At 38.1% G+C, this 25,237-nt stretch overlaps 1 protein-coding gene across 19 annotated transcripts in view; it reads right to left on the bottom strand.

Annotated features, from left to right (window-relative positions):
- The window catches only part of RBFOX1 (RNA binding fox-1 homolog 1), a 1,149,451-nt gene that overhangs the window by 339,830 nt on the left and 784,384 nt on the right, over window positions 1-25,237 (bottom strand). Inside the window, exon 1 of one of the 19 annotated variants that reach the window (XM_051795088.1) lies at window positions 6,359-6,641. The exons of the other annotated variants lie outside the window; for them this stretch is intronic. Within the exon in view, the coding sequence (XP_051651048.1) occupies window positions 6,359-6,376 (18 nt within the window). The 5' untranslated portion in view covers window positions 6,377-6,641. Of the gene's footprint in view, window positions 1-6,358; window positions 6,642-25,237 lie in introns of those variants that run through there. 19 annotated transcript variants of the gene reach the window in all.

Here is a 25,237-nt window from a genome sequence, read left to right on the forward strand (position 1 = left end):
GATATGTTGGACTCCACTTTTCTGGTTGCAGTAAGAACAGGTGTATTTCCATACCAGGCTGTTACAAGGATCTAAACACAGATTCATCTGTTTGGCAAGGAAGGAATATCAACCCAGGAGCAGAAGGGAAAAAAGAAGCCAATATGGAAAGACATCAAAAGAAGATGTGAACAGATACCTAGACTTTGATGACTAAACATCTCCTTTTGTTGATTAAACTGTGAGACAATCAAACTAGTTATAAAAGCCAAATCAAGCCTAATGACATCTGCAAACATAACTGAGAAACAAGCAAAGCAAAGTCTTGGCTTGGGGACTATGACAGCTTCTCAAACAGGCATACTTCACTGGAATAAATATCCAAAAGCAACCTGTAAAGAAATTAATCTCAAGACACGAATAACGTTTTTCAATCGCCCAGAAAATCCTTCAGGACTTTCTCATTCTTCTGACTCACCAACTAAGACCATTCAAGCAGTAGCTGTGTAGTAGCACATGAACTCACCAGATTGACACAGAAAAGGTATTTAGGAAGGATTTCCACTAAGACATAATAATAGTGGGACAATGGGGGAACTCTAACCTGCTCACCCAGCCGCATTTCATGCAGTCTTTGTTCCATTCCTCCCTCACATAAACATCCCCGTGCTGATAAAAAGACACCCACGCAGTTCATTCAAACTGTGATGGAAACCAAGGCTATTAAGAGGGACAAGAGGAAGATAAGGTTAATTGGACAAATGTAACTTCTTGCTGAAGTAAGGGGGAGAAATAGATTCGGTAATTAAAGTATACAGAGTATATAATGCAACTGCAGGGGAGAACAGAGCAAGTCTGTCATACTGCTTTACACAAAATCCATGAATTCTGCTGGAAGAATTCATAATAATGCATACATTCCTAATGTCCTGCTAAAACTCAATTTCGTGAAACATCAGTACTTAGGTGTATATTTGTGTCCAAAGGGATGCATGTTGTTTTAAACAAACAAAACTGTCTTGCTTAAACCACCATTATGCAACTCTGGATATAATGGAGCATCATATGATTTGTTCTCTTGTTCCCATTCCTACCCCATATAAATAATAGAATATTGTTTTACTAAATACTGTAGCAGGTCAAGAAAACCCTTGAAGACTGAATGTACTGAATGACCAAATGTTACTGTCAAATATTCTAAATTGAAATCACCTTTCTCTTCTATTTCATTTTTCTTCACACTAAAAAGGTGATTTTGCCAAATCTCTTTATGCTTTGCATGCTGGTGTGATTTTTAGCTTCTGTCATCACAAAATGAATTATTATACATATGATTTTTAAGTCAACTTGTGTGTATTTTCCAACAGATACCAAAAGATATCCTGCTGAGAACTGTCTCAAGATTCTACCATAACTGTTTGTAATCCTGTTTTCATTCAACATCTCTATCAGTCCTTTTCTTTTAGCCATCAAGATTGCAGATTTAATACTTCATTATTCAGGTTTATTGAGTCAGATACCCTTGAAGGTCTTTAATATTCATCCCAGCATACTCCATTATTAAATCATTTTGTATTTTTCTGTGTTAATAATAAAAGGTACATATTTATTCGACATCAGCGGTCAGGCAGTCAGACAGAGAGGATGAAGCTACATGTTTTATTCAAGGTCTCAGTGGAAAGCAGCACAAGGATCATTTTGACTCTGAAGGTACCAGCAGCTTTTCAGCTAATATGGTTGATTTTTCTTAACTAAAAGTATCTAAATATCTTGATTACTCTATGCAACAAAATCTATACTGCTGAAGTGTTCCACTGACAAAGTTTCCAACATACTCATGGGGTCTTTCAGCAGCTGCCTGTAGCTCTTCCAGCACTGTTAGAAGTGCACTTTGCCTTAGTCTGTGGCATTATTGGGAAGCCCTCATTTAAGACAGCAATACTTTACTTAATGAACACAGTGTCAGTGCTGCAAAACACATACTAAACTCACTCAAAAAACATGAGCATTGTATTTGCTCCTTATTCCTATTTTAAAAATCCTAAGACTTTGTTCCTTTATTTTATCATTTTAGTAATCTTCACATCTGTTTAGGGTTCTCATTTCCCTTAGATGAAAAGCCTTTACAGACTTGTCCTGTAGCACTTAGTGCATGAGGAGTACAAGCCAGGTTTGGAATTCTACCCTTGCTGAACTCAGGAGAGAAAAAGGCACACTCTGCCCCTGCACACATTTGGCAGTGCATAAACCCATGAAGCCTTTGGTCAGCTGAATGAAACACCATCTGCTTTTGAACATGTGAACTGACACAGGCTCCTACATGGATATCAAGATGTCTTTAAAAGGAGAAGCTAACTCACAAAAGCACCAGAAATGCAAACATAAAGAACTTTAATCTCCTAAATATCCAGATGAAATTTCTGCTACTCCTCTTCTTCCAGCCTTCTCCCCAAACATTCATCTAAGGAATGCTTTGCTAATGCAGGCAAGTACAATTCTCTATATTGGACCCAAAAGCTTTATTCTTCAGAGTTGTTAAAACAGTGTCCTATTGACAGAAGAAATTATGTTGTTGCTATTGCATACACATTTTTTTCAATTTGTTTCTCTGTACCTGCCTACTCTAGTTTTGGGGAGAAAAAAAACAAGTTTCAGTTGCTGACATGCTTTCTGCCTTATTTGATCAAGTATTGTTCTGCAGCTGCTACTGAAAATCTCTGCTAAGTATATACAAAATTTCTGACAACTCATTCCCTATTATTAAAAAGAACAGCAGACTGACAGGAAGGAAGCACATCTCTGACTAATCAGACATTAATTAGATGTTTATAAAATTTATAAAATTGAATTATTGTATATTAAGGTAATTTTAGTTCAGCATTTTCATGGCATATAACAAAATATGGAAAACTAGTAATTTTTATTTTAAAAACGCATTTACTGATGATATTGTTCCAGTTTTTCTTGACTGCACATGACTTTTTCAAGAGATGTAGCAACTTTAAGCTCTTGGCTTCTAGCTCAGAATATGGAAGTTGAACATGAGGTCTGTGAGAACCTCATGTCTGAAGAATCAGAAGGAAAACAAGCAATTGTGGAACTGTTTGCTCAGGAAACAAGAAGTTGCTCATGCTTTCAAGTAGACAATCTATGCTTGTTTTTCAAAATATGAAAAGGAGCAGATTTGGAAGACTGTGGACTCTGTGGAAGATTCTGAGCAGTCCCAGCTTTCAAGCATCGACTTGGATTTCACCCACCCATAGTTACACTGCTCTGTCCAAGGCAGGCACAAGCCAGCAACTTTAGAGCTCTCTAACTGCAAAAAAAAGAAAAATCACTCCTTACATTCTGAGAAAATCCCCACCTCTCCTGGGAGGTGAGTTACACAACAAATGGGAATGCCAATCTGCAGTGATCAAGCACACCTTGCATCATCCCTGCAACCCTCCTGTGCTGGGGAGGAAGGTGCTTTACGCTGCAGCAGGACCAGGGTCTGGACCCCTGAGAGAGAATAAAGGTCCTTCTGACATCAGGATTTAACTGGAGTTCCCAATGCCTGAAAGTCCTCAAAGTTTATTGGTCCCTTGAACTCTGGTTCCCACAGCACAGGTGTCTGTACACGGAGCACGAGACCAAAACCACTTCTCCTTTGGCTGTGGGAGGAGGAGACTTCAAACATCAGCAAACTGCTTGGGCTGGCAGCAAATATGGATTTCCCTTGACAGAGTTAACTTTTTGAAACCTTGAAATACAACTAATCAACACTTCCATTCAACAGACTGAATCACTGGCTGTACTCTGCATTCCTGCAGAATGTTTGGATTTTAGGGAGCTAAACGTGTTGTTTGCTTGCCATAAAAGGAAGTTGACATCACTGCCATCAGTGGAATTAAAAAAAAAAAAAGACACCAAACTATTACAGGATACTACTCAGTAAGGCACTATAAAAATGTGAAGAAACCACACTTTTCTTTGTAAATATTGCAAAAATATTTCTACATTATACATGAAATGAAACAACAGGAGTCAATAGTATGAGAAAATCTCAATCAATGTAATAAATTAATTTTGTTCCCTTTATAAGGGGGAAGACTACATTTCCACACAACTTGGTTACTTTAAATTTTAATAATATTGCCGAGGAGCTTTTTATAATTATATAAAATATTGATGTGGTGCCAGGAGAAAGCATTTCAAGTGCTGCTGTGAGTTTATACATTGCACCCACATTTGTTAAAAGCCTCTTGTTTACATACTGAATCTTTTACATCTACACACACGTGCACTTAATGTATACAGAGTTTAGAAAACATACCATTGCAGAAAGAAATGTTCTATGCATACAGCTCATCCAGTTCCAAAAAAAAAAAAATAATAATGTTCTGCTACAATAAAAAGAAAAAGGTAATTCTCTGCTCCTTCCTACTAAATCTTGAGATTTTTATACTATCAATTTAGATTAGGAAAGTTCAATTGCAAGTGGGAAGAATGCTTAGTACCTAAGTGTAGTAGTGCCAAAAGAGAGACAGGTTCTTGAAAGAATTCTCCTAATCAAAAACCCAAACCAAAACAGATATCATAAAATATAAGTAAAAGGACAAAATAAAAACTGAATAAATACACTTTTAAATATGAAATACTAATTACTGGATGCTTTGGAAACTAGGAAGTGGTACCATCAGAAACTGCTTATCACTGAGGGTTTTTTTTTGCTTCAGGCACATGTATACATCTTTAAAAAGAATAACTAGAAAAGTTCATCAATAACAATTAAAAAAATACACTGAGAATAATAGATATCTGCATAGCTACCTCCAAGAAAATGTATTTCATTCAATTTTCAAATTAACAAAGATTCCTGGGCTTGAGGAGGAGGGAAGAGCACTGGTTTTTAAACCTTTAGAGCTAGTGGCACAAAGAAACAGAATAATACACGTCCTTTCACCTCAGTGTGCATGTTAGAAGAAAGGGTTTACCCTCAAATATTTACTGTGCATCTCTTTTGGATGATGTTAACTATAACAGCACAACACAAACCGATTGAAAAACGGACTATTGCAATTAAGTGACCTGACTTTTAAATCTTAAAATAGAATTCAATTAATCCTTGCATTAACAACAACACAGCTTCAATAAAGAATCAGAGTCAAAAATAAGCAGCAATCGAGGTTGCTGTTACATTCATAGACAGTTGCTTGTGAAAATTAAAGTGACTTGTACTACAGAACACAGGAAAAAAAAAAAAGAAAAAGACAAAATCATCAGGCTCAGTGATTGGTGAGCTCCCGAGATGATAACACAGGTCAAAGAACTGAAATAAGAAACTTAAAAGTCTGCATTCAGTGCCTTTTGCACAGACAACAAAAGTTACTACGGTACATTAGAGGGTCTAGAGAAATTAGAAGGAGCCATAAAGGGAGATTTACAGCGTGAACTACGAGCGATTTAGAAAGAGAAGGAGCGATTACTGATAATATCTCCAAGACTTAAATGTTGCTCCTGTGCAGCCCGTTCTGCAGAGCTGGCCCAGATTAGCTGCACGCCTTTCTATTTTTACGTACATTTAAATTAAATTAATAAATAGATTGTCAAATGAGATTAGTTTAAAATATTTTCCCAGAAGGTGTCCAGGCTTTGAAGAGGAACACAGAAATGCTTTTAAGGACGTCTATTTGTTCACTGATTTCTTTGGGGGGTTGTTTGCTCAGAAAAAAAAACCAAACACGTTCTGTACCGACACCTGGATGAATTAACAGGTTAATAGTTTTACTAATTCACAGTATGCATGCCACAGTACAACATCATTTTTAAGGTGAGCACATTTTCCTGCAAGGAATCAGAACAGTGCTGAATATAAAAATCACAGGAATAGGAACATTTTATCTATTTCTTTATCTGCGGTTGTCAATTGCCAGAAACTTCAAAAGCCGAGACAGACTGTGACAACTGCTATAAAAAAGCAACCAAGTTAAGCAACATACATTAGAAGTTTTAATCATATTGAGATCGTCTCGTTTCTTACAAAGAAAGCAAATTCTGAACAGCCACAAGTGCTGCAGCATTTGTTGTACGACTGAACCACACAGCCAATCTTACAGACACAACTGCAATATTTTCCAAGGCAATGAAAAGAAAGCAGTGCACTATGCCACATCCTGCAAATCCTGAAAATAAATTACAGCTCCACGTTAATGAACCGGTTTGCTCAAACTCTCACTGGAAATGCAAGCACATGGACTGCACAGTGGCTACGCTGAGCTCTCCTGCAGCACACACACCTTTACACAGCAGCAAACATGCTGGGACTACAGGCTAAAATCTACAGTCCCAAAAGTCAATTTATTAATAAAAGATTGACATGGAGAGAGACACTACCTACCCACAAATACATCATCATCTTGAAAGAAATCAAGGGCTCTGTCAGCAAACAGAAGTCTCCTTACTTCACCAAGTATGTCTGGAAGGAAAACTGAAAACAGTGGGTAGAAATCTTGCCTTTTTCTGTCAAGTCCTCACAGTTCTCTTCTTATACAAGGTATTTTTTTAAGTTTGTTTATGAGAATAGCATTCGTTCAGTGGCTCTTTCTGCTTGTGAAGTGACTTGCTTCAGGCTGTCTTTTTTCTTCCCTCTTTCTCCCTAACTCAGTCTGTCCTTTCTTTACTGTCAGGCTTGCTTAGGTAACAATTCTTGGTGTATCTATTTAATGAGCAGGTCCGTGCACTAAAGGCAGCCAACTACATTGGAGAGAGAGAGGAAAAAAAAAAAAAAAAAGAAAAAAATAGTAATAATAAATAAATAAATGGGAATATACCACTTCCTGATTATTATTATTATGGGATCTACAGACGCCCCCTCCGCAGGAATTTATAGGAGGATTTCTAAGACGTCTTGAGGGTGGGGGGGGAGGAGAAAATCCTCAGAGAATAGCAGGTGACTCCGGTGGCACTCAAGCCATTACCTCTCCTTGCTAAAGGACCCAGTTCACAAATCCTGCATTTGAGAAATTTTTAAACTCAAAGCAAAGCTCCTGCAGAAAAGAAAGGAACATGTACTGCACCCTGCTTCTCCTTTATCTCTTTAAATGTACTTCAGATAAAAGCCGCATCCAGTCAGGTCAAGGCCTTTCCCAATCTTATTACGCTGCACAGGAGTGTTCAACACACTTTTCTACAGCCATCTACTGACTCCATGGTGTTATTGCTGCTGCTGTTCCTGCTGCTGGGAGAGAGCTGCCAGGGTGAGGAACGGGGAATGCGAGCAGTAAATCACGCCAGAAGGAAAGGTGTTTGCGCTAATTCAATTTATTTTTGGTAGGGTTGGTTTTTTTTTCCCTTACCGTAACACACGTTGTAAAGCCAAAATCTGAATTTTGATTCGGGTATTTAATAAAAGTTAATAAAGAGAATTGGATCTTTTGGTCTTTTTTTTTGTTAAGTTGGAGGGAGTTTATGCAAATGAGTGAGCATGGAAGGGACTTGGGGTTTTTTTGACCACAACTTATAGTTTTATCATCTGCTAAAAAAGGCTAAGAAATCATTTGCAAAGGCTGAGAAAGTACTTTTAAATCATTTAACTAAATACAATGTATTTAAATCGATCAACAGCATCCTCAGGTGAGAAACATTTTTACAAAGTAAAGAAGACAAACCCTTGGTCACTTTTAAGGCTGCATTATTGGACTTGAAAATCATCCCTGACCTTGTGAACTGGCAGCACATCACACCATGACCATAATATGCTTCAGGTATTGATGTGGAAAGCTACACACACAGTCTGTCTGCTAAGTGCACCAACTACTGGAGTATATACATAACAATTATAAATCAATAATAAATAAAAAGAAGTATAACGAAAAAACCAGCCATGGGATTGAGATTAAACAGAAATTTTGTCTTATTTTTATGTTTGATTATTTATTCATTATCTTTGGTCACAGACTGAACACTCCTTCAGAAAAAAACTGTTCTTTTTAACTAGAGACTCCTGTCCATTTACATATTCAGCCTAACCATATAAGGTAAAATGCCACCTAAATAATTAAAATGCTTTAACTAAATAGCATAATCGTTCACTGCACCAGGGCAGGTGGCAAACGGAGAGGCACCTGCTGAAACAGCCTGTAACAAGGAGACATAACAGCAAAGCAGGACTGGAGGGAGCAAACAAAAATCCATACTCCCAAACCAATGGGAAACTACCACCAGGGTGAAACCCAAATAAAAATAACTGCTCTAGCACTAACATTATTTAACAGAAAAATGAAACTATGAATTCATATTACACCTAACATTAAAATATATAGAGAGAAGTTTATATAGATAAAGAGATACATATAAACACACAGAGCTATTCATGTTTGACCTGCCAAATATTATGTCCAGGTAAAAGGTTGTGGTCTCTTTTATTGGAGGCAGAAGGGAAAGATTTAACATAGCAATTACTGAAGCGATAACTTTTACTGTAATGTACAAGAACAATAGCATTTTAAATAAGTTTAGTGTAGTCTCATGAAGTAAAGCCACTTCCTTTACACAGATACACTTCAAGAGGAAAAGAAAAGCCTTTTGTCTACAGTTTTGAGTTGTTTAAATCAGTTTAAGCCCCAATATTCAGCATTCTAAATGGCCTAACTTGGTCACCTTTAAGCTGTACACTTTCACCTCATTTAGTCTTCTGCATAGTGCACTGTGTTCAGCAGTCAGTTACACTATAATAAACCTGGAATATCATGCTAGAATGAATTAGATTATAGTGCTTAGGCTGAAAGTACATTTTCTGATAATGTATCTGCACATCTGCCAGCCAGCAGTTCTCTCTGATCTGTGCACCTCAACTGAACACAGCAGGCTTTAGAATTTTCAAAGACTGGGTAAAGATTTTATTAATATGATAAAAGGCTGTGCACAGTTATTGACTATAAATCACTCTTGTATCAAAATTTCCCTATTTTGGAGCACAGGCAGCATATAAAACTTCGGTGAATTGTTTCCCGAGGCTTTCAAGTAATCTTTCTGTATTCTAAATTCTCTTCATTATTAAATTGGTTACTCAATCAATTCTTCGTCTCTTATTCCTTCAAACAGGTGGAACAATTTCTAATGCAGCTATACAAAACCACTCATTTGAAGTGTTTTATTTTTAGTGTAGATATTATTAAATACTTTGTTCGTTTAGATCATCTGTAGTTTCTGCACAGGTAGAAAAACCTGGATAAAAAGATGATTGAAAACAGGTACATTGCTCCGGTTTTTGCACCTATGACTGAAGTTTAAACCAAACCCTGTGCACTAAGGTTAGTTCTTACCCATTCTACATTTGCAAACAGTGGCAAAAAAAAAATGTAAATAGAAGGTACTGACCACAACAATCTTAACAAAGGCTGGTCCAAGACAGCTGACATCTGCTCCAGGTTAAAGGCTACTGAAATCAATGAGAATCTTGCTGTTCCTTTAAAAAAACAAGCAATCAGAAACTCTGTTACAAATTTGAGTATATGTTATTTGCTGATAACGGTCCATGTCCTCTGATGCTCCAAAAGACATTATCTGAGGCTCTTCCACAGGTGCTTCAGACCACAGCATTTCTGTGCAAATAAATAATACCACAGCCTTAACTTTTCTAATCAATCAGAACATTATATATTTTCCCCCAGGGGATCACAAGGGATTGGTGAGATATTAAGGGTAGATTAAAATAGTTGCTAATAGCAAAAATGATATAATAAATTGTGTATTCATGATTAATCAAGACTAGTTATGTATGTGATCAGCACATTCTTATTGGCACCTAAGCAGTTCAGGTTTAAAAAAACCCAAACATAAAATCAAGCTCTAGATTCTAAGAGTTCCATTACCTTATTAAAGGCCCATAATTCATGGACATCTCTTGGCATATTTATTAATGACACAGAAGATGGGAAATAGCATTGATATTGCTGCTTACTGCATTGGAAGATAAAAAAAATGCAAACTAAGTTTTTCCTCCTTTAGAGGATGTAGGAGTTGCAAGAACATCAAAGTAATCTCTGTACTCAATGGTATGATCTCTATTTTTCTAGGTCCTACACGAATATAGAGAAGGATATTGAAATCATATATTTGATTGCAGTATGGATTGCAAAGACAAAACTTACTGACTTGAACAAGTCTATGTTTTCAACTAAAGTCTGTTCTTCAGAATTTAAATTAGAGGAGGGATTCAATAATTCTTAAAAAAAAAAAAAAAGCTTAATAAAGGAGGGAGGGAGTGTGATGGTAATGATTATGCTGACATTACTGGTAATGAACTGGTTTCTTTTACTTAAGCTTCACCAAGAAAAGATATCAATGATGCACATGATACATGAGCTGCAACAAGACTAAAATCTCACATAATTTACACAGAACACAAAAAAATAATTTGAAACATTTAGAAAGCTAAAAATATTTGTGTTTGTGCTTAATTTCCACACTTTAACGGCCTCATCTATCATTATTATTTATGAAATGAAAAACTGCAAATGGTTAGGAGGTAGGGTAACAAAACAAGCCCTTAATCTGCTCTTAAATCACTGCAGTGTTAAGGGGGTGGGTTTTGCTGTTGCTGTTTTTCAGGCTTTTGCTTTTTGGATTCAGCATAACTGCAGAGGAGCAACTGAAGCACAACTTTATGTGTGCTTCAGTCAGTTTATAAACTGTTCTGTGTTTCCACCACACAGTTTTGGGGTTTTTTTTCATTTTCAATTAATTTCTACTACTTTACCACTTCTGACGCTTTTGATGCAAGAAATTAGTTTCTGTGTTCATTTGCTCCACAACAAGGTCAGAATATAGTCCCAGGAAAGCCTGAGGAGCAACCAGCCAACAATCTGGTCATTAGACATCACCACAATTTAAAACTATCGAGTCAGGACTCCTGGCTGTTTGAAGAACTGTGTTCAGTGCCCAGTCCAAGGAGTGACAAGCAGGACAGAGACAGATGGGAGCCTCCTCAGCTCCCACAGCACATGCATGGGATGCTCACAGCTGATCATTTCCCATTAGACAGGAAAGTGAAACTTGCTTGCCCTCTTCTTAGCACATGTTGGGAAGAAGCATGAGGGGTCTCACCCTTTGCCTGGTAAATTCACTCCATTTTTGATGTTTCTGGAACAAAGTGAGCGGCTCATTTCTCTCAACATTCAAACTTCTATCCTGACAAGACTTTCTGGGTAACTAAGAGACTATAATTAACCCAAATCAAGTGATCATTGTTGGATTGGTAACAGCTCAACCCCTTATCCATAATTTCAGTGGCAGGTGCTATTTTGCTCCTGCTTTTTCGCTGGTTTTAGTGAGATCAGACTCAGTCAATAGTTCTGCCAAGGAAAACTCTGGCAGCCAGAGGAAAACCTCACATATTCTCTCCTGGTTTTAAGCTGTCATAACTGGGCTCCAGCCTCAGTCCTGATCAGGGAGGGTGTCACTGTGGGGTAATGATGGACTTGATTTTACTTAGAATAAAGTCTGTGAAAGAAAAATACCAGAGAATTACCACAAGGACAATGGGATCAGAACTTAGTGGCTACTGGAAAACATTGTTTTGACTGAATTTCCTGAAATGTTAGTATGGCTCTCCAATTTCCTTCTGGATAACGCCCAGGTGTTTCTGCAAATCTTCAGCTTGATTCAGATACTATGCTCATACAGATGACAAAAAGACACAGATCTGGTTCAGCATGTAATCATTCACACTCCAACAAAGCAAGTTGGATATCAAATACTGAGTACCGGTAACAAGTAGCTCTTGATTCATCTGTTCCTTGAGAACTTGGATTGGTTGAATAAAACTGAATGAATTTAGTATCTCAGGATAATCTCAGAAAGCAGAAAAAAGAAACTAATGTCATGAGAAAAATTACCTCCAGGCAAATGTTTGCTTAGCTTTAGTCAACATCTTCTTTCCACTGCCCATAAAATCTTTGATTCAAGAGAACACAAAGACAACTTACAGTCTTATAATGCATTTTTAAAATCCGGTACAGGGTATTTCCATCTTCACAGCAGGACACATAATTATATTCTCCTTAGGACAGGCTAAGTTGAAAACAACTATTGCTAACTATTATCTGTTTGCTGAAATACAGAAGGATTCTCTTTTCAAGATACTACACTCAAATTTGCTTTGGGTAAAGACCTTCTACCCAGTAGTAGAGCCAACTAGTCCCATTCCTCAGTTGATATTAGCCAACATGCTGCTGCCAGCAGAAGCATAAATCAGTTCACATCATTTGATGTAGGGACATCATGGGGCAGGGGGGAGGGATGACATTCAGGTAAATAAATAAAACTTGCCACACTTGCACAATAAATCAATACAAAGTTATATCCATGACTTCTTTAAGTCATTTCAACTATCTTAAGGTAAGGTTTTGTTTTAAAAAGCGGGGTAGGGGTTAACATTTGATAATCATCACTAACATGATAAAAGGTTGCTATTACCAATGACTTAAGGACTTCTTCCCTGTAATTTTCAGTTTATGAGTTTATAAATTGCTTTGTTATTTAGTGCAGGCTCCTTAAATCCTGAAGTCTTTATGCACTGGATGATAACAAATGGATCAGTTTTACCACTTATAATAGTTCAGTAAATCATGAAACAGTCTACCTTTCAGCAAAGCCATCATAGAGAACTTATCACAGCAAACCTATCAGTTGTTATTTCTGCCCATATACCTGACAAAGCTAATTCATGCTCTGTCTCCTTGGCACACTCGTTTTTTAACAAGGTGAGAACAGCCTGGTAACTGTATCATTGTTTTGATTTGGTGAGGGACCTGAATTTCCACAGGGTATGCTAAAAGCACACCTCCTCCTCCTCCCAGGCTGATGTCAGCAGGGCTGCTACAACAGCCATGGCACGAGGAAGGCAAAAAATCTGCTCCCAGCCAGCTGAAATCTTGGGAAGAGCAGCAGAACCAGCCTTGCCATTAGGCTGCTCAGGATCTTCAATCACAAAATCAGAAGGGCCTCCACAGCACTGTCCTGGTGAAGGTGTTGCCCATCTGAAGGCATGTAAAATGACAAACAAGTAGACACAGGGGCAGGGTTTTAGGGAGGTGCTGTAAGGGGGGAAGGTGTGTATGTTGTATGGAAAATTAAAACACTAAAATACTGGCCATTCAGAGAGAAACTGGGAAAATAAACAAATAGGAGGATTTACACATCTGCAAAAATAGACAAGAATCACAGAATCTGATGATGCAAAAAGGTGATGCCAGAGGTGCTGGCTGAGAAAAGCACTGAGTTGACTCTGTGAACGAAACAGCTGAGTATGTAATTTTTATTGGGTTACTCACTATTGCTAAATTACCTGTCTCATTAAAGCTGGTTTTTGTGTACCATGTACAACTGCAGAGTGTGAAACTCTTGTGTACACAACTGCTGGGGTACTTTTTACAGAAGTAGGTGCTGTGTTTAATAATCAGGGACCTCATGTGCAAATACTGGCACACACTTGGCACACTGAATCCCCCAGTCAGGTACACGCAGTCAGAGTGATGCTCTGGCAGTGGCATTGGTCTGAAAATAACTCTCTTCAGAATCTTCTTCTGATGTTCTGTTTGAAATTCCTAGTCCTGATTCTCAAGGAAATCAGAGACTGCTTGAGGAGCTGTAATGGCACCATCACATCGAGAAAAGGAAGCCATGATGCTGCTCTTTAATAAATCAATGCCTCTTTGGCTGCCTTCCAGACCACAAAAACACTTGGGCATCTTTGCCTGCCTTTCATTTTGTGACTTGTAGGACTCTCTCCATCATCTTGATGTCTCTAGATATTCTCCACAGCCCTTTCTTTTTTTTTTTGGCTTCTGTAGTGAGACTCACTGAACATTCCCCTTTAATAGGTCTCAGATTATGGTTTTCCAGCAACCCTTGACATTTACTGAAACCATCTGTGCATTAATGACAAGTAAGTAGCAAGACAACAGTTAAGTGTTTTCTCAATACATGCACTGTGCTGTATGTACATGTATGCCCAAATTTGGATTTGCAGAAGGGACTCAAATTATTTTGAGATCACTTCAAATATACTGCGAAACTTCTGCCCATCAGTCCAAACCAGGTGAGGGAACCCAGGGAATGTCAGGAGACAAAATGAGATGAAGAGTGCCTGCTTGGAGTCTGGTAGGGGGAATGTCTTCCTGTTCTCTTGGAGCATGACATATCTCTGAATGGATCTGTTCTTGTTCACACTGAACTCTTAACAGTACAAAGACTCATCTCTAGATTTAGAATTTCTTTAAACAGGATACGGTTGTTTTTGAAGGACAGGTATTTCTAGAAGAATTAGTGCAAGATGCAGTTACCTGTAAAGAAGCCCTTGTAGTTGAGTAGCTGCACATGCACCCTGCAGGTAAATGCACACAACATTGCTCCAAGGAACACCCTGAGACAAGAGACCTGTGCCTTGCTTTGCCCACAGTGACAGCAGATGATGCCCAGGTCACTACACCCCTTCCAATATCCCCACAGAAGGAATTATTTTTTCTTTCTTTGGTCTAAAAAATTTGGGGAGTATGCAGCTTATTGCAAAAGGTCAAATTTGGAATACTTTTGCCTGCATGTTTCAAGCATTACAAAGCCTGTCAGGCCTCTGATTCTACACCCACTTGCACAGCAACCCAAAGGCCAGTAAACCAGCCAATGATCAAACCAACCTGTGCACACTTCAGACCACCCCACTGCCTTCTGGTACTGTCAGAAATTCCTTCAGCAAAGTGGAGCTGGATTCCCTGACTACTCATTCTCACAATTACAGAGTTCACTTATCACACAACTCTTTTGTCTGAAGTCAAAATACTCCCTGCATTCTCTCCTTACACCAGCTGCCCATTCCTTCAGTTATTAAATTGATTGTACATTAGAGATGCCATGCTTACCTCAGACACTCTCCATTAGGAGAGATCCAGCCTGTACACTAAATATTTAATTTGGGCTCTGAGATGCTCTGAATCTATGTATTCTCTATTTTCCTAGGGGGTTCATGGTTCATATCAGTTGGATACTTCTTCCCCAGCAACAAAATGCAAAGTTAACTATTTCCAACAGCAAATTCACATGTACTGACACTGAAACAAAACAAAATAAAACAAATTACAACTTACTCTGAAGACAGTGAAATTCTGGAAATATAACCTCACTCCCAAATCTAAATGTAGATTCTTCTGGTAGCATAGACTGAAAATACTTTTGTGTACATGTGAAAACTGAGATTTTTTTTTTCTTCCTCAGGAGAGAAATTGTCCAGTAGCATCACAAGGAGTGATTGTTTCTCACTTTACTGTCCCACCTTTCATCAGAGACAAATCACTAACGTGATGGCAACATTCTGATGCAGCCTGAGATTACTGCACAGTTCTGAAGCACTTCCCAGGACAAAACATTGTTGGCACTTTGAGGGAGACTGAAAGAGAGCAGCAGCAAGGGGCTGACCCAACATCTGCTGCTTTTGTCTTCAAAAAAAACTGTGCACATGGGAAAAAGGAGCAGCCTGTGTGACCACAGCCTTGGGAAACAGCATCACTACCCCTTCTCTCTGGGACTACATCAGTCCCAGTTGGGCTCCACACACAGAGTAAATTGCAAAATGCTGATCAAAGGCATCACAGTCTTTGACTGCTTCTCACCGAGTAAGACCTTGCTAAACCACAGCATCTTTGCAAACAAACAATATTAAAGCATTTCAAAAGATACTCTGATTTTTTTTTTGACATGTGAAATTTAATGTGCTGTTGTGGAATACCAGCAAAGAACATTTAGAATTGGGTGCCCTGCTTCTATTTAGTGACAGTCTCTTAAGTCCACACACAGCAAAGGGGTAACCAGCAAGGCTTCTTTTCCATTACAACCTGCACTTCAAACAAGGAAATTCCCCACGAGCAGAGCTCATTAATGCAATTCTTTAGAGGCAGCAAGACTCCAGACTGCAGTATCAGATTGCATAAAGCCCATCTGGCCACTCAGAGGGGATATTTTGTGTTGTTTTCCTCTGAGCATTCAACTCAGCTGCTCTCTGTGCACTGAGTCCCCCTGTTCACCAACCAGGCTGAATTAAACCCTTCCATGGTTATGGATATCAAAACAGGCAAGTCAAGGAGCACAAACACCTGATTCTTTCTTGGATTAAGATACATCTTTTAAGACTACTTCTATGCTGCACATTCTGATCCACCTGGCCAAGGAAGGAATGTTCACTCCCTGTTTTCCCTGCAGTCCAGCAGGAACCCAAGCACCCAACAGGCAGAGATGTGCACCTGATTGTTGTACTAATTGTAATGCAATTACAGTTGCGTGTTTACTCACATTCTTTCTAGTTTTAATAACTAGAAAGTTATTAAAATAAGTTTTATTTTAATAAGTGTTTTCCAGCCCTTTCAAAATAAAACTTGGATGATCCTGAATGAAATGTGAAAACACAATTTCGTTAAAAAATTTGAAAAATAGGATTTTTTTTTTCCCTTTCAATCTTTTCTAAATAAAAGTCCACTTTTTCACGTCATTATATATTTGGTATCATAGAAGCCACAGAGTTCTCTAAAAATGGTAAAAGTCTTTTTGAGAGTTAAATATAAACCCTTATGTATTATCTTGGAGTCTCTAACACCTTTTCAAAACAGGAAATTAGTGAAAAAAACCCACTTTTTAGAATTATTTTGGCTCAGTCAGAAGTATCTCAATTTTAATGTACTGAATAGAATATGGAAACTAATTTTTTTTGCATCCAATACCTCTGAAAAGTGTATAATAAGCATTGCTTACTGTTTTCAAACCAGAAGGAACTGCATGGCAATGTTGGCACACCACGACTGCTCTGCTCTGATATCAACATGAGAACAAATTCTAAAATTTGGATACATACAAGTTGAGAAAAATGTTGTTATATTTTTAACACTGATGAATATTCAAAATATTTAACTGTCTCTCCCTGTAAAATAGATACTTTGGATATAAGCTTATCAGAACTGAAGGAAATCCCCCAATCCTATACTATCCTATCCACATTTCCACCTGAGCATGAGAGTAGGAAGATGACCAGCACCCAAGTCCTGCACATTTCAAGGGCTTAGGATAAATTAAGTTGGTAAGTTAATAGTCTTTCTAGATTTATATCTGGTTTTTTTGGATATTTTTTTAAAAAACCCCTCTGTTTAAAGGTGAAGGAGAAGAGTAAACAGTTGCAGCAACAGACCTTTGCTGTATTTTGGATTACTACTTTTCAGGCAAATAACAGGAACTATTTTTCTTAATTGCAAATCAAATAACTACAATTAGATTTTAAATGTGCATTTTAATGGAAGTAGGACTGAAGCAGCCCAGGTGTAACATATCCTTGAGTTGGGAGCCTACAAAGTGAGCCAAAACTCAAAAAAATAAACTACCTTTTCAAAGGCATCATTATGGAACATGTTGCCAGGTTTTTAATTGGGAATTGTGGCAATATCACGTGAAAATTCCTGGGAGATTTCAATATTAAGGATGGGAAGTGCCAGTTACAGTGGGAAGAAAAAAAAAAAAAAAGAAGGAGGGGTGAGTTAAATGATGAAGAGTCTGGATTTTTTTTTCCAGTGCCTGCAGGTTTTAGATGTAAATATATGTGCACAAAATTTTGTGCCTGGAATTATTAGGAAGCAGAAGTATTTGCAATCTTCAATCCATCCTAAGTAGCAAACAAATGATGAGTTACCTACATCACATGAATTGACTCACCATCATCTGATCATGAAATATTGTGGAAATAAAGCAGGAGATTAATGCAATCTACCTTAAAATTCCCAGATACTGTGCTAAGTACAAAAGGCAAACCAGAAATTGAGGATGTGTCTGAACCAGAGACTACCTGGGCCAAAGGCAGTATCTTACTCTGTGCTTGTGAAGTGCCTGTAATTTATGGTGCCATATAAATGATTTTTAACAAGGATGAAAACAGTTGTAGAAAGCAGTAGTTCAGAGAATGGGAGGGGAAAAAAAAAAAAAGAGAAATGAGCTGATAGCATATGAAGTAATCTATAGCACGAAGGGAAAACCAACCAAAAGGTAATAAAACTATTCATTATGTGCTCTTTGGAGGGCAGCTGCTCTCAAGTAGCAAAGTGACCTTGAGATGAACACCACTTTTTACTTCCACTATTGTACTCAAAGACATCTTAAGAATCCAAAGGCAGAGACAACTGCTGCATGAAAGAAATGCTGTAAATGCAACTTGTGAGCACAGAGGATATCTGTATTTTTGCCCATTACCTACGGAATAACAGATTCCATGGCATCTGATTACATACTCGGGACACATCCATAGCCACTCCTTCACATTAAGGGCTTAAATTTCTGGTATTAGTGGAGCATATAAAATGCCTGTGATATGAGGTACTTGGGTTTTATATCTCCCTCTCCCTGTCTAAGCCATACTGTCTTTAAAGCTAACAGAGGTGATCAAAGCTCCAAAACACACACCAGCAGGAGGAAAAAACACTCCCGAAACAAGGTCAGCTTCTCCCAGGGGTGCAAAACAACAAAGATGCTACAAACCAGCAAAGCATTTCTGCCTTTCTCAACTTCATGGCTTATGAAAAGCAACCTCTAGATCTCCTGCTACAAAAAGAAGAATACCAGCTGAGCATTTCTTTCAGCCCTCCATCAATTTGTCCCCAAATTGTCCACTGACATTGGTGACTGTCTCAGTCAAGGGGCACTTGACCTTGTTGACCTTCATGAGGCTCACCTTGCTCCAGCTCTGCATCCTACCAGGTCCCTCTGGATGACTTCCCTTCCCTCCAGTGTGTGACAGCCCCACACAGCCTGGTGCCATCAGCAAACTTGCTCAGGGTGCCCTTGATCCCACTGCCCTTCTTTAGGATACATTAGGAAAGCATCAAAAAGACACATGTAAGCATGGGTGTATGTTTGCTGATGTTACTGTCCCAACAGCTTCTGTAAACACAGTGAAAAGTGTGAAACTCTGGTTAATTTAGTTTTTTCTAAAGAAATTTTTGCTGCAAGGCTTTGTGAAGACAAGACAAATTATTAAAGTTATTTTTGAAATTCTCTACTTCTCTTCATCTCTCTTCCAACAACAGGAATAGCTCCCTGCTCGAGCCCAAAACTTCAAGATGGTGCAAAACTACTGTCAGCTTGATAAAACATGGCTTGGTTTGGTTTGTTTAGTGTACCTTCTTTTTATTTCTTTATCCTGCTTCCTGGGATTTTGTACCAAGAAAACCATTCCTGCTGAACACAAAGAGAGACTTGGTTTTCAGGACAACTTGGGATTTTGCAGCAGAATAGAACAGACCACAGTCACTGTTTAAGTACTAATAAAAGATTGCAAGATTAAGAACAAGTACACACTTCTAAAATCCTGGCCAAAGATTTCACCCTTTATCTAACACTATGGTGGATGTGCATGTCAGCTACAATCTGCAGGACTGGATCTTTAAGCTGTATTTTATATATATATACAAATACAAAATATTGATATATGTTTGTATGTACATCCATACATATAAATATTGATGCATGCATCTGAGTTTTTGTTTAGGATTAACTTATTCTTCCTTGTAATTCTACTGCTTTGAAAAAATTTGGCAGCTACTTAAAAAAGCATAATCAAAGGGTTTTGTAGAGTGGTAAACCTGACCAGTGTAAACAAGAAAGGTTTAGAAGGATTTTACAGAACATAAAATGACCATTAACATCAACACTAGAACATGATGCCCATATTATAATCAATATTCCTTCATTCTCTCTACTTGAAAAAATACTGGTTCAAGAAGTCAATGTTGCCCAGTGACTGCATGTCCTAATAACACTACACTGTTTGGATATAAGATAAGGGTTTTTTCAGTTATTACAATATTCTTAATGTTTGTTTTGTTCCCTTTAAAAATCTAGTTGCTCTGTCAGTTATTTTCTATATAAGTAAATAATAGAAATCCACCATGCAGAAGGACCAAAGAGTATGTTAAAAATCCAGCCCAGCTACCTGCAACTGAAAAAGCTTTTCCTGTTTTTTGGGTTTTTTTCACCCTCATGACAAAGAAAAATAAATACTACAAGCCAACAGCACCTCCAACTCCAAACCATACAATATCCCCCAAACCCACACAACCCCCACCCAAGCCAGAAAAAACCAAAACCAACCAAAAACCTGCAAAAACCCAAAACAGTCAAGGGGAAAAAAAAAAAAAGACAACCCAAATTGCACTGTAAACTAGATAGTGTTTCCTGCTTGAATGAGGTGTGACATTAAAGGCACTATGATCTTTGCTAGTCAAATTGCCTAAGCAACAGCAGAGGTTGAAATAATAAGTCAGGATAGTATAAACACTGTTAAAGCTGTGCACTCAAAGGTCTGGTTTCAAGATGATCAAAGACAAACTACAAAAGCTGTGTGGAAAAAAAGAGCTCCCTCTCAGCAAACACAAACTAAGCAAGAAAACCTTTCTTCTTTTCTAGGCCAGCATCCCCGACCGCAGCGAGTGTTCTGCAACAGAACCTGTAGGAAGTCACTGCACAGAGTCTGTACCAAAAGTTGTTGTTCTGAGGGCAGAAGCTGCTCCCAAATCCAGGGGGGATCCAGTGTTGTGTCTTGCTCATGTTTGTGTAGCAGGGAAAAGAGAGAACCAGGGTATTGAATTCATGGTGGGCGCTGGTTCAACCCTTGTGCCAACTAAATCCATTTCCTCCTATCCCTTCAGAAGTTTATCACTTCCTGAACCTTCATTACACTTACTGAACTACCTCCTAAAGCAATTCCCTATCCCTGGCTCTATATAGCTGTGAGTCTAAATACACACTGAGGAGCTGCTGAAATCCCTATAGTGCACTGCAACTCTAGATGGAATGTGCCTGTCACATTAAATGGATGGGTAGTTAGTGAAAACATTGCTTCAGCCCCACCAAATATTACTGTAATCCTTCCATTTCAGCAATTATGGAGCACCATACAGAGAAAATACTTGACTGTGCAAAAATCAAAGTTGAATTCAGAAGAAAGTGGCCTTTGAACAGTAGAAAATCCTCTCCCTGCTGTTCTCGGAGAGAGATGCCAAAACAACTTCAGGAGAGGAATGGAAGGTTTTCTGAAAGGCATTCCATCAAGAGCAGAGTCAGGACAATACCTAAAGGCCCCTTGACTATTCCTGAAAGAGTTTAAAGAACTCTGAAGTAAGTGGCACCACTATTCAAACATTTTTTCTTCTCTTGATCAAAGAGGCCCATTGGCAGTGAGTATTTGGAGGTAACAGTGAGCATGTGGAGGTGACAGCATCCTCCTGGGGAGAGGTTGTGTCACTTGGAGCATGAACCACAACAATTTTCATTACCTTGCCACTGTTATTTCTATTAATCACCATAACACTAAACAACAAATTGGAGGCCAGCATTAAGAGTCACTATTCTTGAGGAGGCTCCTAAAGTTTGCCAGGATTGCCAAGCAGACTGCAAGACAATTTTACACTTCTTTAGTTGCCTTTTTCCCCCCCGTACATATTCACATCAAGGGAAGTGAAAATTTAAATGAAATCACATCCTTACAATTACCTCTTCTCCCCACAAGTTTTGTGGACCACTGACAATACTTTTATTCTTTTTTAGATCTTAGCTCAAATAATTCTTTCCCAAATTGTGATGTGAATTACTCTATATGGAACCATTGGGAACAGTGCTGGTAAGATGGTGAGTGAGATTACTCTAATTTCATTGCATGTCAATGTGTAATACAGATCAAGAGCCAAAAATAGGCCTTTCTGATCTCACCTACCTGTATCTTCACACTACACCTACATGGATGATGACACACGCAGCTCACTGCAAGAATAACTACAGAAACTAAAGAAAGATCATTTTAAGGCACTTGTCTGGCATGTCAGATGCAACATAACCTACATATTCCTAAAGAAAGGACAAGTAGTAAACACATCAGATTGATCCAACTCTACTAGTACACCTTAGTTTTTCCCCTTTTAACCCCTTCTCCTTTAAGAGAGGGACATATAATATTGAGTAGTTCCAGATTACTCTTCCAGGCAAAATGTACATGGGCTGTTTGCAAATGCAGACCAGAGATTTTCAGAAGGAAAGGCAAACAGTGACATTTTTATCAGCATCCCAAGCTGCCCAGTTTTGCAGAAATGCTGTGAATTACTGCCTTCTTTCTGATAACAAGACACCACTGACTCACAAAACAAGGTTATTATACACCTTTCTTTTCCTCCAGTCCAGTGTGGGAAGAGGTGGATTGAAAGCAGAGGTTCTTTGGCCAGGCACTACGTAAGTTCTGCCCTGCTATCACCCAAGTAAGTGATTTCAGAAAACCCTCATCTACTTCACAAACTGCTTCCACTCTGATTCTCTTCCTCTCTCCAGTTGTTTGGTTTTGCTCAGCTCAAACTGATCAAAAAAATTAGCATCTGCTAATCTGAATCAAAATTTGCCTCCTTAGTGCATCAGAGGAACACTGTACACGAAAAATGTCAATGGAGTATTCTTAGATCACTGGAGAAAGCTAATACCACAATGATGAGCTTCAAAACTTCAGAAAGTTTCCAGAAAAACTCATCCACACAGCTGAGTACATTACAAACCTGATGAATCAATGCACTGAACAAAACCACAAAAAGGGCTAAATACTGCAGGATTAGTGTTGCTTAAAAATTATGCTGGATGTAAATGCCTTTGCTTTTGTTTTCTCCCTACCTGGCATAACTTTGATACATTTTTGGCTCCATGTCAGAGCTTATTTGATTTACCATGTAAAAGACAAGCCAAATAGAACAACACTGAATGCAAAAATTCTTTTTGTCTCCTTGAAAATTAGAGTACTATAAAAATATTAAAGTTGATATCGAATACAAGATGATAGTAAAACCTGCCCATTTTTCAGACCAGAGAAGGAACTCTGGCTGCATATAATGCATCTTGATAATAAGCACATGTGAAAGCAGCTGTTAATTAGAGCAACAACTAGGTCACTTAAAATTTCAGGTCAAGGAAGCTAATGACACCATTTACCATTAGACCTCGTTGGTATTCACAGAAACATTTATAAACCCTCCTAACATTAGAGTTTAAAATTGCTCTCTGCCCACCTTGGAGAGCTCATCAAGTGTTGCTGCACGAGGACCAAAAGCTTATATAGCACAACTCACGTCAGTGTAGATACAGGAGTTCACTTGAAACAATTATGCTGAGTTAATAGTGCAAAATAATAAATTATGAGTTGAGAGGAAGGCTGGGTAAAGCTTGGTGAGCTTTAAGTTAGCCTGTACATTTAAGTAATGTCCTCAGGCTATGATAAAAAAATAAAATGCTAGGCTAAAGTCAAAACAGCAAAGAAGGGTCAGTGGAAACAGCAGACAGAATTCTGAGGCTGTCACTGCCCTTTTTTAGAGCTTTATGTACTACAGCTTATTTCTACCTAAGGCTGGTATCCTGGTCTTCTTCACAGCCTTAAATAACCTGGATCATTCCTGTTTCAAAGTCTGTTTTTCAGACCTAAATATGAGCAGAAAAGTGTTTTTAAATGATTTTGAGCAAGCTGTGAGTTCTGTGTCTTTCCAGGTCATTTATAATGCATCAGAATGACAATTGCATTAAGCTCCACACAGAGACTCATAAAACAGCAAGTGGCAGCAGGAAAGAGTCAGAGAAGAGGAGAGGGTGTAACTGTCCAAGAAGAGATTTATAAATCAGGATAAGATAACACAAAACAGAGTGAGGGGGACTAAACTATCATTATTTTCCTTAAAGGAAACACTGATGAAGCACAGTGCATGGATGGAGGCGGAGAGAGCAATAATGAGCACTCAATTTGCCTTTAAAAACACACTGGTTGTTTAGTACAACTTGATTTAGAGGACAGCAGATTAGAAAGCAAAAAGAAATTATGGAAAAATGAAAATAATTAATATTTGAGACAGCACATTGCAATGAAAATCATTGCCAAGAGAAAGTAAAACTTGAAAAATGGCATTAATGTTCTGTTTATTTTTAAAAATCAGATGGAAATAAACCAAACTCAGCTTGTGTTATGTATCCAAATGGAATAAAAAAGCCCCAATCAGCCATGCTAAAGATAAAATTCCCAGAGTTTTCTGTATGATTTCTCACTTAATAATTCAAGTATAAACAGTAATGTCTAACTGGGAGTTGTACTAGGTTGGCAGGGTGAATAAGTTACCAACTTGTGGTTTCTGTCCTTTGCAAATCTTGAGCATAAAGGGGTGAAAATACACTGGCTTCCTTAATTATCAGGATTATCATTCATTGTAAATATAATGTATAATGGCCAGAGGCTCCAATGAGTTTCATTACTCTAAATGCTTTATTCCAGAACAGTGACACTCTGCTTTGCACTTAGAATTTAAAAGGCAGTGAAACAGATAAGAGGTGAGAAATGTCTGAAAAAATGATTATAGGCAGAGTCAGATATTTCTCGGTATAGCCACACAATGTCTAATTATTTATTTACACTATTAGGATTTTAACAAGCCTTTCTTTTGAAACTTCTTTATGACTTGTAAACCAATGAATGACCAGGGAATCAAAAAAGGAGAGTGGCAGACACATATTCATCTTAGAATTAGCAAGGAGGGTGGGAGATAATATGTCTTTTTAATTTCATATTATTAGATGATGTAAGGATAAGCTGGCTTAGCAAACACAAATGAATATTGGCATTTTACTATTTTAATCCTGTTTTCTTGTTCTATTTCAATTATTTCAGTTCGGATGAAACAATATTTTGTTGTGGATAGACTGCCTCACACCCAAGTATTCACAGGTAGGTCACAAACCCCTAAAAATGAGACTGCAGGCCTGCAAAAGCTATTTCAGCCACTAAACACGACTTTAACAGCCCTGCTCAGCTGGAGAGCCAACCTAAAAGTGACAGGATGGTCAAGGCACACCCTCAGTGCTGAAGGTGCAGCATCTCCACACAGTATATTTAAATTTCACTGTGTTGCATCGCAGCAGACAAGCTGTGAAAACTCCAGTAGATCCCTGGCACTGGGGAATAGTTTAATGAAAATGCCAGCTTTGGGAGTTGGTGATAAAGGTTTGATGTACCCACTTTTAGTAGGTTACAGATGTGGTTTTGTCTGTAGTTGTCACGTTCTGACATGACACAAAGCCCTGAGCTCATTGTTAGATGTAAATGTGTAATACTGGTATAGAAAGACACAAAATTTTTACTGCATCCCATTTTATCCACTACTTTGAAAATCCACACATTTTTACTTGA

The sequence above is a fragment of the Manacus candei genome, unplaced genomic scaffold (assembly GCF_025592945.1).
Source record: "Manacus candei isolate 608988 ecotype Guabito, Panama unplaced genomic scaffold, ASM2559294v1 h1tg000002l, whole genome shotgun sequence".
In the NCBI taxonomy this organism is placed as follows: Eukaryota; Metazoa; Chordata; class Aves; order Passeriformes; family Pipridae; genus Manacus; species Manacus candei.